The 16,603-nt window shown below is 31.7% G+C and overlaps 3 protein-coding genes and 1 non-coding gene across 7 annotated transcripts; 2 read left to right on the forward strand and 2 right to left on the reverse strand.

Annotated features, from left to right (window-relative positions):
• Nucleotides 1-492: 492 nt before the first annotated feature.
• TRNAN-GUU (transfer RNA asparagine (anticodon GUU)) lies at nt 493-566 on the forward strand. The gene has a single exon. It is a non-coding gene; the product is annotated as a tRNA-Asn (tRNA).
• A 355-nt stretch (nt 567-921) lies between these two features.
• Nucleotides 922-2,463, forward strand: PNSB3 (NDH-dependent cyclic electron flow 1). Its single transcript, XM_011006622.1, has 6 exons — nt 922-1,171; nt 1,293-1,403; nt 1,508-1,564; nt 1,835-1,897; nt 2,130-2,192; nt 2,293-2,463. The coding sequence occupies exons 1-6, from the start codon at nt 974-976 to the stop codon at nt 2,386-2,388; spliced, it is 588 nt and encodes a 195-aa protein (XP_011004924.1). The 5' UTR covers nt 922-973; the 3' UTR covers nt 2,389-2,463.
• Nucleotides 2,464-3,120: 657 nt separating this feature from the next.
• Nucleotides 3,121-4,712, reverse strand: DELTA-TIP (delta tonoplast integral protein). The gene is made up of 3 exons (XM_011006623.1): nt 4,454-4,712; nt 3,867-4,117; nt 3,121-3,666 (listed from the first exon to the last, which is right to left on the reverse strand). Exons 1-3 carry the CDS (start codon nt 4,578-4,580, stop codon nt 3,301-3,303), a joined length of 744 nt encoding a protein of 247 aa, XP_011004925.1. The 5' UTR covers nt 4,581-4,712; the 3' UTR covers nt 3,121-3,300.
• Nucleotides 4,713-9,949: 5,237 nt separating this feature from the next.
• LOC105111312 (Putative eukaryotic LigT) lies at nt 9,950-15,501 on the reverse strand. 4 transcript variants are annotated; one of them, XM_011006627.1, is made up of 15 exons: nt 15,368-15,501; nt 15,216-15,279; nt 14,984-15,083; nt 14,452-14,621; nt 13,337-13,374; nt 13,158-13,237; nt 12,907-12,974; nt 12,176-12,488; nt 11,788-11,900; nt 11,652-11,717; nt 11,309-11,399; nt 11,069-11,136; nt 10,718-10,755; nt 10,075-10,334; nt 9,950-10,031 (listed from the first exon to the last, which is right to left on the reverse strand). In XM_011006627.1, exons 1-14 carry the CDS (start codon nt 15,403-15,405, stop codon nt 10,133-10,135), a joined length of 1,449 nt encoding a protein of 482 aa, XP_011004929.1. In that variant the 5' UTR covers nt 15,406-15,501; the 3' UTR covers nt 9,950-10,031; nt 10,075-10,132. The 4 variants fall into 4 exon arrangements, with proteins under 4 accessions (XP_011004929.1, XP_011004928.1, XP_011004926.1 ...); XM_011006626.1 differs by having other exon boundaries at nt 11,069-11,133; nt 14,984-15,104; XM_011006624.1 differs by having other exon boundaries at nt 14,984-15,104; nt 15,368-15,500.
• Between the last annotated feature and the right edge of the window lie 1,102 nt (nt 15,502-16,603).

Below are 16,603 nucleotides of genomic sequence, written 5' to 3' on the forward strand. Positions count from 1 at the left end.
TGAAGTGAAAAACACAGTTAAAGTAATAAATAAAGAAATTACCAATTTTAAACTTCTTATTAATAACTTTGTAAAATATTACCAACTACAATAATATGGTTAAATATATTTTATTTTTCAAATTATTTAAGAAGGTAAAAAAGGCAATTAGCAAATAAATAATAAAATTAAATTTTTTGTAAAGATAAAAAATAACAGGAGAAATTAATGATAATCTCATGAAGCTGCACAAAAACCACACCTTCTAATAGGCTTAAGGAATGTATGAAATAAATGTACATGGATTTAGCAATATTAGAATTCTTTGTGTATAGATGGGTTTTTTTTTCACCCCATTAAAAAGGTGGATTTAGTTTTCGGCTGATTCATTTTTTTTCGTAAAATAAAAAATAAATATAGGGCTCGATCTGCTTGCTATACAAAAAACCGCTCCATTCTTAAACAGTTTAGTATAATTATAAATTAGATATTCTACGGGGCCAAGGTCAGATGGCTGGAGTAGCTCAGTTGGTTAGAGCGTGTGGCTGTTAACCACAAGGTCGAAGGTTCAAGCCCTTCCTCTAGCGCCGCCCAAGTCTCATTTTCGAAGCGCTTCTCAATTCTAAATCAATGGTCCGTTTTAATATTAAAAAAAATATATTTTTAACATTAATATATAAAACAATTTAAAAATATAAAAAAACAAATTAAAAATTAAAAAAATTCATTTTTTTTCAATCTAAAAAAATAATTAAAAATTAAAAAAATTCATTTTTTTTAAAATTTATTATTATACCATAATACCTAAACTCGTAGCCCAGCAGCAGGAACAAAAGATGGGCTTGATATTGGCCTGTGATCAAAACTTTTGTCTCCAATGATCTAGGGAGATAAGATAAATAAGAACCACCACACATCATCTGCTAAAACCCCTCCCTTCCCTTCATGCAAAATTATCTACCACCCTTCCAATCCTGAAACATCAACAGGAAGCATGGGCAGTCTCCAACTTAACTCCTATGGTTTAGCCCCTTTCCAAGTTCCCACCAACAAAAGCCTTAAACCCTCAAGACATACAATTAGTTTTAGCCCCTCTAGACTTAAAATCCGTGCCGTCAGCACTGTCCCAGAGAGTTCATCCGAGGCCAAGGAGCCAGAAGAACCACCTTGTGTCCATCTTGCATTTGTTCATGTAAGAAGAACGCATGCTTTGCTAATATTAATCTTCGCAACTTGATATGCAAATCTTTGTGTACTGTTCATGGTGTTTGCTGTTAACTTCAATGTGGCATATGCTTTTGTCGTCGTTGCAGTCTGTGTTGCTCCCAGATGGAACCCCCGATGTGCATTTTCGCAATGCTCCCGGGGGCCAGAAACTTAGGGATATAATGATGGACACAAATATTGAGCTGTATGGACCATATGTAAGTCTATTTCATTCTTCTTCACTCTCTTGGGTATACATGATCCATATCAGATGCGGTGCATTTCAATGTCCTGATGTGATTTTCCCACATCAATTTTCCAGTCTCGAGCCTTGCTAAATTGTGGGGGAGGAGGTACCTGCGCAACATGCATGGTGGAGGTATATATCATTGACAGAGCATTTCCTCGAGGGATTAGTTAATCAGAACTGACTGAATTTTATATGTTTTTAGCTCCTTTTCTTCTTCTAATTCCCCCTTCTTTCACATCAAGTTAAAGCATTTTTTGTGAATCAACGAGGCCTATGGAGCATCCTTGATTCAAATGTCAGGATCAAAGAACAAAAGCAATAGCTTATTGCTAGACTAGGCTGAACAGGAAACTCCCCTCTTGGCTAACAATCTTTTCTCAACTCCTTGCCTGTTCTTAGGTTATAGAGGGGAAAGAGCTGCTTAGTCCTCGTACGGACAATGAGAAGGAGAAACTCAAGAAGGTATGCAAATTCAGTATAGCAGTAATGCTTTCAGGGACTGAATTATCATTTTGTTTGAATATTTATGAAATAGCTACACATGAATGCTTAAGATATATGCCAATGGGTGTTCAGCTCAGAGTTAATATTCTCCCAGGAGGAGGAAGCAAGGTCTTGTGATTACGTGCTGTCATTGTGATTAGAATAATGCTTAAAAAACCCCTGACTTCTATGCCTCTTGTGTTATTTGTAGAAACCGAAAAATTGGAGGCTTGCTTGTCAAACCACAGTTGGCAATCCAGATTCTAGAGGACTGGTTTGTGAACTTTCCTGGAATTCTTCATGAGCAAATATTTACTTTGAATCGAGGTTTTTTTTTTTTCCTGATTATTTTATTCCCTACTCAATCTATGCAGGTTGTCATCCAACAATTGCCAGAATGGAAAGCTCATGAATGGAATTATGAAAAACTATTGCTTTCTGAAATGTTGTCGGAAATTCAATCTGATTAAAGGGAAAAGCTCAATTTAGTATTCTAACTATCTATTTATCTTCAATATAGTCCCCAAACAAAACATCTCTCTCAATTGAGTCCCTGGTGTATTAGAATCTCTCAATCCAGTCCCCTTGTCTAAAATCATAACAATTCTTACTCATCCAGAACTTGATCGGTTTAGAGGATGCACAAAGATGGGTAAGATTAGGAATGTAAGCCCATAAAAACTGCAAAAGCAAAAGCCAGCTTGCACAACAACATAAGAAGAATCTGAAAGTTGCAAAGTTGCAGCAAAGATGAATCCAAAACAAAAGACATACAGCTGATCATAATAAGATAATTTAGAGATATTTGTGTTTTTGTATTTTAAAAATATATTTGAAGAAAATTAAACACAAACCAACGTATACAAGTACCTAGGAAGATTTTAAAAGTTGCAAGGTTGCTGCAAAGATGAATCCAAAATACATAAATAAATAAATAATTGGTAAAAATATGTATTTTTGTGTTTTAAAAGTATTTTAAAAAGAATTTATTTTTTATTTTAAATTTATTTTTTTATATGTTTTAAAATCATTTTAATATAATGATATTTTAATATGATAATGTTAAAAATATTTTAAAAAAAACAAAAAACTATTATTTTAATATATAAAAAAAACAAAAACTATTATTTTAATATATTTTAAAATAAAAATTATTTTAAAAATAACTATTTCCATATCTTCTAGATATCTTCGACAAGACCTGGCTGCACAATCCATTCATTTTCATAAAAGCAAATGGCTTTTGACAACAAAGCTTGGCAACAAGATAGACCTGATGAAATTGTTTTTAAAGAGAGAGAGAGAGATCAATGAAAAGAAACAAGAGCATAATCTGCCACCCCTTTCTTTATTACAAAGACAAATGTGGCCAAGGGAAGTTATTAGAAGTCTCTAGACACAGGAGTATGATCGGTGATGAACACGTTTCCATAGATAAGTCCAGCAATCCCACCACCAATAAGAGGCCCAACCCAGTAGATCCAGTTGTCATGGAAGTCACCACTAGCCACAGCTGGGCCGAAGGATCGGGCTGGGTTCATGGATCCACCAGAGAATGGGCCTGCAGCCAAGATGTTAGCACCCACAATGAAACCGATGGCTATGGGAGCAATAGTGCCGAGGGATCCCTTCTTGGGGTCAGCAGCAGTTGCATAGACAGTGTAAACCAAGGCAAATGTGATGATGATCTCCATGACGACTCCTTCAATGGCTCCTACTCCAGCTGCAACACTGTGGATGGGGACTGCCTGTTGAAACCAGATAGTTATATAAAGAGTCAAGCTTAAGGGAAAATTAATAAATAAATCAGAAAACATACTTCTTACCATAAAAGAAGAAGAGTTTAGAAGAAAGAAAATGCATGGAGATTTTCATATATGCATTAGGAGGTCGTCCCAGAGTGATTCAGTATATAATAAGATGCAAAATATATATCGATCTTAATTACCAAGCCTGCAGTGGCAACTTCGAGAAGGTAGCATGCAACAATGGAGCCAAGGAGCTGGGCAATCCAGTAGAAGATGCCAGTGAGGATGGTGATTTGGCCACCAAGAGCCAAGCCAAAAGTGACAGCAGGGTTAACATGGCCACCGGAGATGTTGGCACCTACAGAAACTGCAACGAAGAGAGCAAATCCATGGCAAACCGCAATGGCTACTAGCCCAGCAGGATCAAGAGCTGCATCACCTGTCAGCTTATCTGCAAGAGTAATTAAGATCCTTATAGTTAGTATTTGATTACTGTTGTAACTTACAGGCAGCACTGCGTTATCAATATTCCTTGCGTGGCTATATATTGACATATATATATCATGATGCCTGTTAATGCTAGCACTAAATATTTAATCAAGAGGATATTCTTCACGCTCAAGTAACATAAACTACTGAATCTAGCTAGAACTCAAGCTTTTGCAAGTTATGATCATAAGATATATGTTTTTGTGCTGTGGTTCGATAATATATACATCCATGCAAAGAGAAGCAAAAGGGAAAGCTATGGCTGTGAGTAAGGAGGGCGTGGAAAGAGAATACTAACTGTAAGCCATGGCTGAACCAACACCAGCAAAAACAAACAGCAAAGTTGAGATGAATTCAGCAAGATAGGCCTTAAAAGACCCTAAACTGAAAGAATCATCAAAGCGACCAAAGGCAATTCCAGCCATCTTTGAAAGAATAGCAAAAGGGGAACTCTGGAGAATGGGAGAAGAACTAATTAAGAAGACAAGGATATATAGGGCAGTTCAATATATTTCAGATTGCACGAATGCCCTTTTCAGGACACCATCTTTATATACACTTAAAACCAAGAGTATAATAATTTACTTAATGAAGTTAAATAAATAAGTCGCAAGCTGCATCACCATTATTATCATTATTACTATTATTATTATTATCCATCCATATCCAATGAAGTTTTTTCTTGCTGTCCTAGCCGTCTTTAACCCACTTTTTTCCTTAATAGAAATGTCTGGATGCACATCAATGATTCTTCCACGTCACCAACCTTCATTATAGAGAGGGAGGTGGGTGATGGGGTCCATGCGTGAGAGGAGCAGTGATAAACAAAAGGGGTTGATAAAGGCTTGACGAGCTTCTGGCCACACACTGCACCGACCATCTGTATTTTTGAAACAAAAATGGGATAGAAGTTCGGGGATTAATTTGAAAAATAAGTAGACGTGGCATCACCCAACCAGAATATTCTATAATACCGATGGATTATTCAGTTAGTGTTTAAACCCTAATTTGATAGAAAAAATTTACATACAGAATCATGAATGATGACCGGTCGTAAAAAAATATATTGTTAGTAATTTCTATTTCGCCGGTAATATATATAATCATTAATAAATTTATAGATAAAAAAAGCATGCTAAACAAATTTTTTTTACCGATTTCATTCTATAAATAATTCTATTATTGAGTATGGGATGTTAATAATAGAATAAATCATTAGTAATTTCATAGGTGATCAAATTAATATTACCAATGGAATTAATACTATATGATATATTTTAATATTATGAAAGAGGTAGAAATTCTAATATTTTTTTTTATTAATTAAAAAATATCAATAAATATAATTTATTTAGTAGATAAAAATTAAGGAAGAGAAGAAAGAGGAGAAGGAGACGAATCTTCATAGGAACTAGATGGACAACAAGGTAAACTACATGTACCCATAGTTTTGAAACCTAGCACAACCTAGCAAGTCGACAAGGTCAAAACTTAAAACTCAGGCTTTGGGCGTGGTTGGCTACTGGGACGAATCTAAAAACTATGTATGAACCTGTGAGATTTGACATCAACTCCTCATATAATTGTCTAATTTGGGCAGTCTCAACTCTCAACGCTAAGAACAATTATCTATTAATTATATAAAACCTATATAAAATATTAAAGATAACATGTATTAATTAATAATATGAAATAAATAAATTATTAATACCTAACTAATTAGTTATCATTAGTTTAACTCAAACTTATTCAATCTATTTTAATAATATACCCAAATCATTATCAATTTTATCTAGAAGTTCAAATTCCTTCAAATTTACCAAAATCTTTGACTTAACAAAAAAATTGACAAAATATGAAATATACTGATTAAATAACCCATTATTTATTTCATTATAAAACTCTTAAGTCACAAAATCAAATTTAATTTCATAAAATGACAAACAAGTATAATTTTTTAAAATCTCAAACAAGCCCTAATATGTACAAATTATATATTTATACAAAACATTTCTATAAAAAAAGCTATAAAACAAGTAAACACACAAATAAATTATATATACTACATAAAAATATCAAAAAAATAACATTTAAAAAACATGCTATAACAAAAAAAATAAATAGTTTTATTTATTCAATATGAAGAATCTTAAAAAAATTAAATCAAAAAAATTATTGACAGACTAATTATTAGGGGTGGCTGCATTTGAGATGATAAGAGTTTTATTTGTGAAAAAGTAAAAGGATGTTGTGTACTGTTTCTTGTAGAATAAAAAAAAAGAAATTAAAAAGAAAAAAAGAAAATTGTCTACTTATAATTTAAATGTTATCTATATATTCACCCAAAAATATTGTGACAGATATATTTTCTTACTAATTTTATTTTTAATAATAACACATCATTAATTTTCATTTCTTCATTTTCAATTATAATTAAGAATATGAGGAAAATTATAAGGTAATATTCTATTAGTAAATATTACTGTAATTTACGGACGATATTATTTTCTAGTAGTGCAAAGCGCATGTGAAGGAATCTGTAAGGCTGTCCCACCAAAAAGTGGACGGTGTCTTGTTTGTCTTCTCATTATTATCTTCTTGCTTTTGACAGGTAACGGGTACCTTTTCCCTTTCTGCCTTTTTTTCACCTCTTGGAAAGAAGTGGTTTCTGATATCGTCTGGGTGATTCTTTTGTCCCGTGGAGGGGGGCCTGTGGCCGTGAACAGGCGGAGGACTGTCCATCGATCAACGTCAACCCAACATTTCTCATAGCTGAAATCGGCCATGCATGCACCACATCACAATGGATGGTGATCCAAATCAATCATCGTTGATCACAGGCAATGCATTGCAGCAGCACATGCTCTGTCTCAAATCATCATTAAAGCAGGCAATCGCCCCATGAAAATTGAGAATGATTCAAGAATTTCACCTCCCCTTTTTCATTCTAAAATCTTAAGAACATTATCTTTATGCATATCCCACAGATCGATACATGGGGCCAAGGCAAACAAAATATTAAACATTGAACTGTTTAGAGCTTGGAAAGCCTTGTAAATCAACTTGCTGAAGTTTGAGATTGTGCAGTTGACTTTGGGTTATAACCTTTAAAAAATGTTTTCCATCTTATATATATAATATTTTTAAAACTATGAAGATTAACGAATTATTTATTTTAGTTACTTCATTAAAATCGAACACCTGCATCCCACTCATTTAATTAATATGTTTTAGTTAATTTACACTTAAATAAAAAAATTAAAGCTAAAAAAAGTGGGTATCTGAGCTTGGTGGCTCAACATGCATGACTTATTATTAAAAAAGATCATATGTAAGCATGTTGTAAAAAATTAAATAAAGGAATATAATTGATTATGTGATTCCAAGTGCTTTGTCATCGATAACAGAAATTAAATATTAAATTGATCTTATATCAATAACTGTAATTTCTATCCAACTAGCCTATCAAAATAATTTCGACGAGACAAATAAATTTTAATGGCAAATAAAAAAGTTGATATGAAAGAAGTACACACGAGAGAGCATGAGTTAATGCATGCATTATTATATTATTATTTGTGCCTAAAAAAAAATAGAATTTGGAGGACATATGTTAGTTATTCATACTATCAATAACATAATAATAAAATATAAATATCATATCCCTAAACTTGATGTTATGTTAGATGAATTGCATGTGTTTTGTGTATTATTAAAAAATTATTTGAAAAATAAATATCATCATATTAAGATAAAAGAAGGTAATGAATGAAAAATGTGTTTAAAACTAAACATGATTTATATGAATGGTTAGTCATGATTTTTTTATTTACCAATTGCGCATAATACTTTTATGAAATTGATAAATCATGTGTTGCATATATTCATAAGTAAATTCATAGTTGTATATTTTAATGATATTCAAATCTATAGCAAGAGTTTAAATGAGCATGGTGAACATTTATGTAATGTACTTGATGTGTTACGTAAAGAATCATTGTATGTTAATTTTAAGAAATGTACCTTTTGCATAGAAAAATTATATTTCCTGGTTATGTTAAATTCATAGTTGTGTATTTTGATGATATTTTGATCTATGACAGGAGCTTAAATGAGCATGTTGAACATATACAGAATATACTTGATATGTTGTGTAAGAATCATCATATGCTAATTTGAAGAAGTGTATATTTTGCCTAGAGAAAATTATGTTTCTTAATTACATTGTTAGTGAACATGGTATTAAGATGGATGAGGAAAATGTTAAAGCTATCTAAAAATGACTTACACCTAATCGGTCATTAAGTAAAAAATTTTCATGATTTGACTAGTTTTAAAAGATGTTTTATCAAAGATTTTAGTTCTCTAATTGCACTTTAACTAAGATTGTTAAAAAGTCATTTGGTTTTAAATAGGAGAATTGAACAAGATAATACATTTAATTTATTGAAAAAAAAACTTTGTTCAACACCTTTATTAGTTTTACTTAACTTTATAAAAGCTTTTAAGATTGAATATAATGTCTTAGGAATAGGTATTGGAGTAGTTTTAATATAGGATAAATGACCTATTGCCTATTTTAATAAAAAGCTCAATGGTGCAGTTTTAGACTATCCTATTTATGATAAGAAGTTTCATTCTTTGATAGGAACTTTGGAGACACCATAACATTACTTATGGATAAAAGAATTCATGATTTAATCAGATCATGAATCGTTAAAGCATTTGAAATGAAAAAGTAAATTAAATCGGTGACATGTTGAGTGGGTGGAATTTGTTGAAACATTTTCATATGTGATCAAATCCAAGCATGGTAAGAAAAATATAATGGTTGATGCTCTATCATGAAAATATGTTCTTCTATTTTCTTTGAATGCTAAGTTGTTAGGATTTGAGTATGTGAAAGAATTATATGTGAATATTAATGATTTTGCTAATGTATTTCATGCATACAAAAATTTATTTATGAAAAGTTCTATAGGCTTGATGAATACTTGTTTGAAAAAAATAGACTTTGTATGTCTAATTTTATGCATAGAGTGTTTGTATGTAAAACTTATAAGGGTGGTTCAGTAGGAAATTTTAGATGTATTACAGAATATTTTTATTGGTCTAAAATAAAAAAAATACAAAAAAAATATGAGATAAATACGTTACACATAAAAAAGCTAAGCTTAAAGTTTTATTGCATTGCTTGTATACTTCTTTCCATGTACTTAAGGAACCTTGGTGAATATTTTTATGGATTTTGTTTTAGATTTACTTAAGTAGAAAGAAGATATAAACTATGTTTACGATTATTGATAGATTCTCTAAAATGACACACGTTATATTATATTATAAAATTAATGATATAACTAACATAGTATACTTGTTTTTTAGGGAGATAATACAATTTCATGGATTTTTTAAGAGCATAGTTTCAAATTATGATGTTGAATTTGTAAACTACTTTTGAAAAATTTTACAAAAAAATTAAGAACTAAATTATTATTTCTAACTATTTGTCATTCACAAACAAATGAACAAATATAACTACTAAATAAAACCTTAACAACACTTTTACATTATATCATTTAAAAGAATTTTAAAAATTTAAAAGACTTTATCATTAATTAAATTTTTTACAATTTGAGTATTCATTTTACTATTAATTTTTTACCATTTAAAATTATTTATGATTTTAACCTATTAATTTTATTAGATTTAATTCATTTACTTCTTGATGAAAAGAAAAGATTAATCCTAATAAAAAAAAAAAACATGTATAATGAAGGTAGTGTATGACAACATATAGAAGAATTATCAATATACATCCACGACAAATAAAAAGTATGAACAAGATGATTAGATTTAAATACATATGCAATAACCATCCTTTTAGGTATAATCTAAATCTCAAGGTTAATAAAAGACATGAGTTTTAAAATGTTCAGCAATTAACACTTCAAGCATTTTCTCCCCGATAGAAATTTAGCTATATACATCGATCAGTCTGCTGGCGTTCTTCTTTTCCAGGAAAAGGTATTGAAGCACAGCAATGGTAATATCCATTCTCATCAAACACAAAGCGTTGTGAAAGATGAATTTCACGGATAAGATACTCTCCCCAATCCTCTGATCCAAACTGCTTGAAAATGCCCCTTGCGTCAAAGGAATCATTCTTTCTTCGTCTCTTCCTGAAATTTTCAGGAAATCAGGCATACGAAACAGAAGAACAAAAGCCAAAAGAAGCATAGAAAGCAAGTAGGCAAAAAGAAAGGGGTAAATCATTGATAGGTCCGTGAGATTTTAGTTAGGTTTTTAGCCTTAGTTCCCAGCCTTTTAAAATCTACTCTTCAATGCCTAAAAAGTATAGAGTATCAGCAAAAATAGAATGAGGTGGGACTGATGTCTTACTGCATCATAAGACAGTAACCAACTAATTTTTTTTTTTTTTTTTTGTGAAGATTGTAACACTTGGGAACTCAAGTCTAATGAACACAGAAAGCACAGGGACTGGTAAACAACAATTTCACCCAAAAGAAAAGGCAAAATGTGCAAAAATAAATGATATCTGTACCCTTTCCTGTGCCTTGCGTTCATCACTGTGGCATGCAACTGCAATTCAAGGAGACAGAAAAACTGATATTAGTAATTCCGAAACCAAACCTATATGTAATAAAGAGAACATAAGACTGAAACAACTAGGCAACACCACTTCTGTCCATTAGGTCCAGTAGGTTGTTCAGTTCCAATTGTAACTATGTCTATTATTGGACATTATTTAACTGAACACCTAGGAACTAAGCACACAAAATATTCTATCCCTACCTGGAAAGTTAAAAAGCACCATAGATAGCCGAATCATATGGTAGAAACATTTGCTTAGCATGAAGCATGATCATATGTGAGCAAAAGGAGGGTAACATACCTTTAACTTTTGCTTAGCATCTTTCTCTAGAACAAGTCCAGCCTCAACAAATGCATTGATGATAACTTCTAATCAAGCTAAGGAAATTCAAAAGACTTCGTCAAGTCAAAGAAACATTTTAAAATCTAATGGAACAAAGCAGCTTTTTTTTTCCTTCTAAATTTCTTTCCTGTTTTCATTCCCAGGTGCAGTAAACAGTGAAGTGGCACCAGATTATTAATGCTTAGATGATTAGGATACGACATGCACTTAAAAGTCTGCCCTCACTCCCAATTTCTTCAACAGGAGCATAGAGAACACGAGCTTTGGACAAAGACCCTCTCATGGTATCCTGCCAGTGGATAAAGAGCACAAATTTTACTTAACAGGTAATAGCTGGCATACCAAATAAATAGAAGGGCATGGAGACAGCAATCCATCCATCATACTGATGTTAAAACATGTAGCCTTTGTTAGAAGACAACCAACTATAACTTCTAAGTATCTAACCCTAATTTACCAAAGATAGAGTTCGAGATTCAAAAGGCCACTGCATCCTACTGCAGAAACAAAAACAAGAAGAAACAAGTCATATTCTACTTACCAGCCCTTTAAGCCTGATGAAGATAGGTCGATTATCCAAGGCATCAATCACTTTTGATGAGATACTCTAAACACACACACAAAGATTTATTACAACCACCATTAGTTCTTACCTATCTTATTTAAAATAAACATACCTTTAAGACACCTGAAGCTGCATTGACTCGCTCCTTGTTCCACAACTTCAACATGAGTACAGTCAAGTGAAACGTTGTAGGTTTAATAAATATGGATTTGTCTATTCCAAAGTCTGTCAAGCACAAAACAAATCAGCGAGATTTCATTTAAGTAGAAGAGAGTGGAAAAAAAGAGTCCTAAGAGAAATAGAAGCAAAACAGTTTAGGTAAAATTGGATAACAGTAAAGTTGGCATTTTATCTCATCTTTTTCTGTGATTATGAACAAGAAAAAATGGATTATCAGCAATTTTATAGGGACTATAGTTTAAAAAATTGGTATAGAACTATATGCTATTATAGGGGCACCAGAATAATCTCTCAATTAAACTAATGAACTTAAAACCTACCAGAAGCATTAGGCAGCCTTGGTGGTTTAGGAGGATAACTAGCACAAGGAATGCTAGTTAAATCCACTTTAACATGTTTTTCATCTTCAACTTTGAGTTCAACAGCTACATCACGTCCTTTAATTAGTTCCTGACCCTTATTTTCGATGCCTGAAATGTCTTCAATAGAATCACTTTCCAAGTTTTCATCTGCAGAAACATCATTAGTTCCCAGTATGGAATTCTGAAAATTGACTAGCTTATCAATCAATTCAGGGTATATTGCCAATGGAAGAGATACAAAGTGAGAGTAGTCGAGATTTGATTCAATCGCCTGTGATTTTAACCACAAATAAAGAATATGTCAGCAATCTGGCAAGCATACATGTAGAAAAAGAATAACTGATGCATTCCAAAACAAAACCAAATAAGTTGTATGTCATTTGCATGAGATTTTTTGATGGAAACAAGGAAAAAAAGATGTATGTCAGATGCATCCAATAATGTATGCCAAAACCTGACATTGAATAGCAAAGCACACCTTTTTACTCCCCACATACTTTTCTCTCCTCAATAGTGGCATACGCATTTATTAGACTATTACTACATTACATGCATAGAACAAGTCATGTACTAATAGAATACCTAAGAAAAAAATTAACCATAAAACCACGTCTCAAATGTGTTAAATGTTACTGGAATGACATAAAGGAACACGTGAGTTTTGTAAACCAAAATGACTGGTAACTAACCTCATCCATAATAGCTTGTATCTTTTTAGAAGCTCTTGTCACACAATCAGTTGAAAGGCCTTCAATTACTGCAAAGGATAACATGTCAAGTAGTAAACAATCACTGCCAATGTTGTGATCAGCAAGTTTGAATCTATTGATCAAAATTGTCAAACTCAAGCATCATGCTACCATCTTGGAAGACATGGCCACAACCCAGAAGTTTCAAAATGACTAAAGCAAGGCATTTAATTTCAACCAGGACAGCTTACCAATAGATTCTTCGTTCTTTGATAATGGAAAAACAATTTTAACTCCCATCTCTTCTTCAATCTTTTTTTGAGTGGATCCTCTGAGGCAGGGAACTTATAAGTCAAAGTGAATAGAGATGTAACTTAAGTTCAAAATAAAAAAAATAAAATACAATAAAAAAATATGCTGAAATCCATACTCTTTTCCTTTGATGAATCGAATAAGAGAAGTACCCACCTTCAAAGAAAAACAAAGGAACTGAGATAAAAACTAAAATTAAAAACAAATGCAAGGATAAGAAAATAAAATAAAATTAAGAACACGAGAAGAAAACTAAATAGCAATAATTACAAGATGATAAATGTGCTAGCAGGAAGAGGTAGAGTGGACTATTAATGACATGATTCATAATAGGGTTCACAGGTTCTAAGTGTTATATGTTTAGAATATTTAGGTTTCATTTTAAAGGTTGCCTCAGTTGGAAATGATAGACAGTAATATTACCTTCAACCAAGTGACAAAGTTTTTCTCCTATAATGTAAAATCTTGGAATGCTAAAATTTAGCAATGTATTTCACGGAATTTTGAGAAATAGAAGAGAACTAGACAGCATAGAATGGATTCCTATCAGGGTGATTAACACAATCACAATAACAATAACACATAAGACCAAAGTATAGCGGAGGCAATAAAAACTACTGTGAAAACTAAACAAGCGTTAGTGGAGGCATCTATACTTAATCCCTAACATGGCAACATTGCACCATCAGATATTAAGGTAACAGAACATTCCGTGAAACAGTTCCTTAAGAAAGAAATACATGTACTAATAAAAAAAACCTAAAAAGCAAGAATGATGGCAACCATTCATGTTATTCAGGTCAAATCCCTTGCATGAAAATTCCCCATAAGGACCATTTGAAATAACTTATATCATGCCTCTGTTTCATTCAACAGTATTCAAAGAGAAAGATCAATGATCCTTTTATATCTCTTCCTTGGGGTTTAAAATTTAATAATACACTGTTCAGACAATAAGAAAAGTTATAACTTTGGGAAAGCTGTGCCAAAGAAACCATAATCAAGCATAAAGCTTACACCTACAGCAGGTACCAGAAATGAATATTTGAAATGATACTAAGATGCTACGTGAATAAAGCCTAAATACCAAACACCCAAACAGATGAGAAGTTCTACTTCAAAATGAGAGAACATATCGTGTGCCCAAGCCAAAACCCACTGCAAGAATGGGCCTTCATAACACTGTACTTAAAAATGGCTAAATTAATTAAAGTTTGACGAGTAAAAAGTTACCTCGAGCAAAAGTGAATGCTTTTCAGCAGAAAGCATGGGCTTAACAGAATCATCCATTACACCAGCACTGATGGTTGAATCACAATAATCAGTCACTTGAGCAACCTTTATCATTTCTTGAACATGATCTCCATCTTCTAACTCATTCACAGAATCTTCAGCCGTGGATTCTACAGATTTACATTGAATAACCCATAAGCAACACCAGAATACAGATGGTTTACGGCAACACAAACTCCAATTAGTAAAGCCAACCATATACTCTTAACATAATGCATCGAAACACATGGCCAACTATCAGTTGAATAGCTACAGGGTCCAAGTAGGAGTGCTATTAGTCTTATGGTTAAACATAACAAAATGATATTACAATAACGCCAAGTAGAATGGCATGCACCATTGAAATTGCTCTTAAACTTGAAAACGATCCATAATCAACAAAAATGTTGTCTTGTAATGAAGAAGAATCCCTTCAAGAAATCATCAAAAGGGCACTTTGTGCGCTAAAAAGATTGAAGAAAGAAAAACAAACCTTGACTGTTAGAGACAGAGACAGAGACCGGTCTCCATTGGCATTGGCGAATACCACCTGCTGATTTAAGCTTCTTGTTCCTATCCATCCTAGCATCCTCCTTCGCAACGCCACTATTCCTCTTGTTAATATTAAATAACAACTCACAACTTACTACCACTATAAATAATAAACATCAATAAACCTTATAAATTAATTAATACAACGACAAAAATAATTTATTAAAACCAACCTCAAAGTAAGTAAGTGGATTCCATTTCAGAAATGGATTCGCGTATTTGAGAGCGCAATCAACTCTGTTCCCCCACCCAGAGGTAACATGTTAAAATTACAAGAGAAGACTAATATTTCTTAGGAAACAAACAGCGTGAGTGCGTATTTTACCCGAAGAAGAGAGACCTGCTGCTGCTGCAAGCAATCATTCCTCACTCCTCACTCACTCTACTGTTTCTTCACCTCCTTCCACGACTGAAACCCCAATGAGTGAAGTTTTTACTTTTTTTCATATAGTTCACTTTCGCCCTTATAGTTTTTAGATTTACAATATTACTCTTATATTTCCTAGAAAGTTCCAATATTGCCCACTAACCATTATGAATTTGTATAATATTGTGGTATTGGTTTCTTTTTAAAATATTTTTTATTTTAAAATAATATTTTTTTAATTTTTAAAATTTATTTTTAATATCAATATATTAAAATAATTTAAATACATAAAATAATTTTTTTTTATAAAATACTCTTTGATTCACTTTTCTAAACAGTAATTATATAGGTATTATTTGATAGCGTAGCTTCGTGTGAGATTTAAAAAATGAACTCATATAAATATATGTTTAGTTAAATTAAAACTGAATTTTATTTTGGTGGGACCTACCATGAATTAAGCGGCACATAAGATTGAATAGTAGCAAGATATTTAATTTTGTAAATAATAGCTCATCTCATTTTTCAATATTCATCGATAAAACACACTTAAAAAAAAAAATAAAGCCCTTAGAATATCAAACTTTCCATTTAAAAAATCAAAGCAAAAATACTTTGTAATCAAGGTCAGATTCCTCATCTCTTTTAGAAAAGATTTGAGATTTTTGTTTCCTCCACCATTTTATCTCATTTAAGGTAAAAAATAATTGCCATTTTTTTTCTATGTTTTTTTTATTTATTTTTATCTTGTAGATTTGTTTAAAAAGATTTTTTTTTATTTTTTGTTGTTGTTTTCACCATGAATAGTTTTTTCTACCTTTTCTTTAAAATTAATCTAGCATCTCTTTATGTTGTACTTGCAAAAAAAATAAAGTCTATTGTTTTATTCTTTTTTATAATTTTGTATTTATTGTTAATGAATCTATTTGTAGATCTGTGTAATTATTGGAGGCGTAAGAACAAAGAGATCTTGAAAACTTATATGGAAACAAAAAGAGAGGGTTTTATAAAATTGATTATGTATTACTTTTTTTACAAATATTTAACTAATTATCTATTTTAATAATACATGAATTAAAATTTGGGCATTGTGTATTGTTCTTGTTTACAATATTGTGAACATATGATACTATAAGATAGGTTAATTAACCATTACTGGGTTTGCATGTTGATATTGAAAAAAAAAACTTTGGG

The sequence above is a fragment of the Populus euphratica genome, unplaced genomic scaffold (genome assembly GCF_000495115.2).
Source record: "Populus euphratica unplaced genomic scaffold, PopEup_1.0 scaffold290.1, whole genome shotgun sequence".
In the NCBI taxonomy this organism is placed as follows: Eukaryota; Viridiplantae; Streptophyta; class Magnoliopsida; order Malpighiales; family Salicaceae; genus Populus; species Populus euphratica.

What these genes read in the sequence shown, in the direction of transcription:
- DELTA-TIP (XM_011006623.1), bottom strand. Translation starts at nt 4,580, where the DNA reads ATGGCTGGAATTGCCTTTGGTCGCTTTGATGATTCTTTCAGTTTAGGG. An exon ending in TGGTTCAGCCATGGCTTACA is followed by an intron (nt 4,118 to 4,453) that starts GTTAGTATTCTC and finishes TTACTCTTGCAG; the next exon opens with ATAAGCTGACAGGTGATGCA. An exon ending in AAGTTGCCACTGCAGGCTTG is followed by an intron (nt 3,667 to 3,866) that starts GTAATTAAGATC and finishes TGGTTTCAACAG; the next exon opens with GCAGTCCCCATCCACAGTGT.
- LOC105111312 (XM_011006624.1), bottom strand. Translation starts at nt 15,405, where the DNA reads ATGATTGCTTGCAGCAGCAGCAGGTCTCTCTTCTTCGG. An exon ending in ATCCACTTACTTACTTTGAG is followed by an intron (nt 15,105 to 15,215) that starts GTTGGTTTTAAT and finishes AATATTAACAAG; the next exon opens with AGGAATAGTGGCGTTGCGAA. An exon ending in AGCATTCACTTTTGCTCGAG is followed by an intron (nt 13,375 to 14,451) that starts GTAACTTTTTAC and finishes TTTTCTTTGAAG; the next exon opens with GTGGGTACTTCTCTTATTCG.
- PNSB3 (XM_011006622.1), top strand. Translation starts at nt 974, where the DNA reads ATGGGCAGTCTCCAACTTAACTCCTATGGTTTAGCCCCTTTCCAAGTT. An exon ending in GCGCAACATGCATGGTGGAG is followed by an intron (nt 1,565 to 1,834) that starts GTATATATCATT and finishes GCCTGTTCTTAG; the next exon opens with GTTATAGAGGGGAAAGAGCT. An exon ending in ATCCAGATTCTAGAGGACTG is followed by an intron (nt 2,193 to 2,292) that starts GTTTGTGAACTT and finishes CAATCTATGCAG; the next exon opens with GTTGTCATCCAACAATTGCC.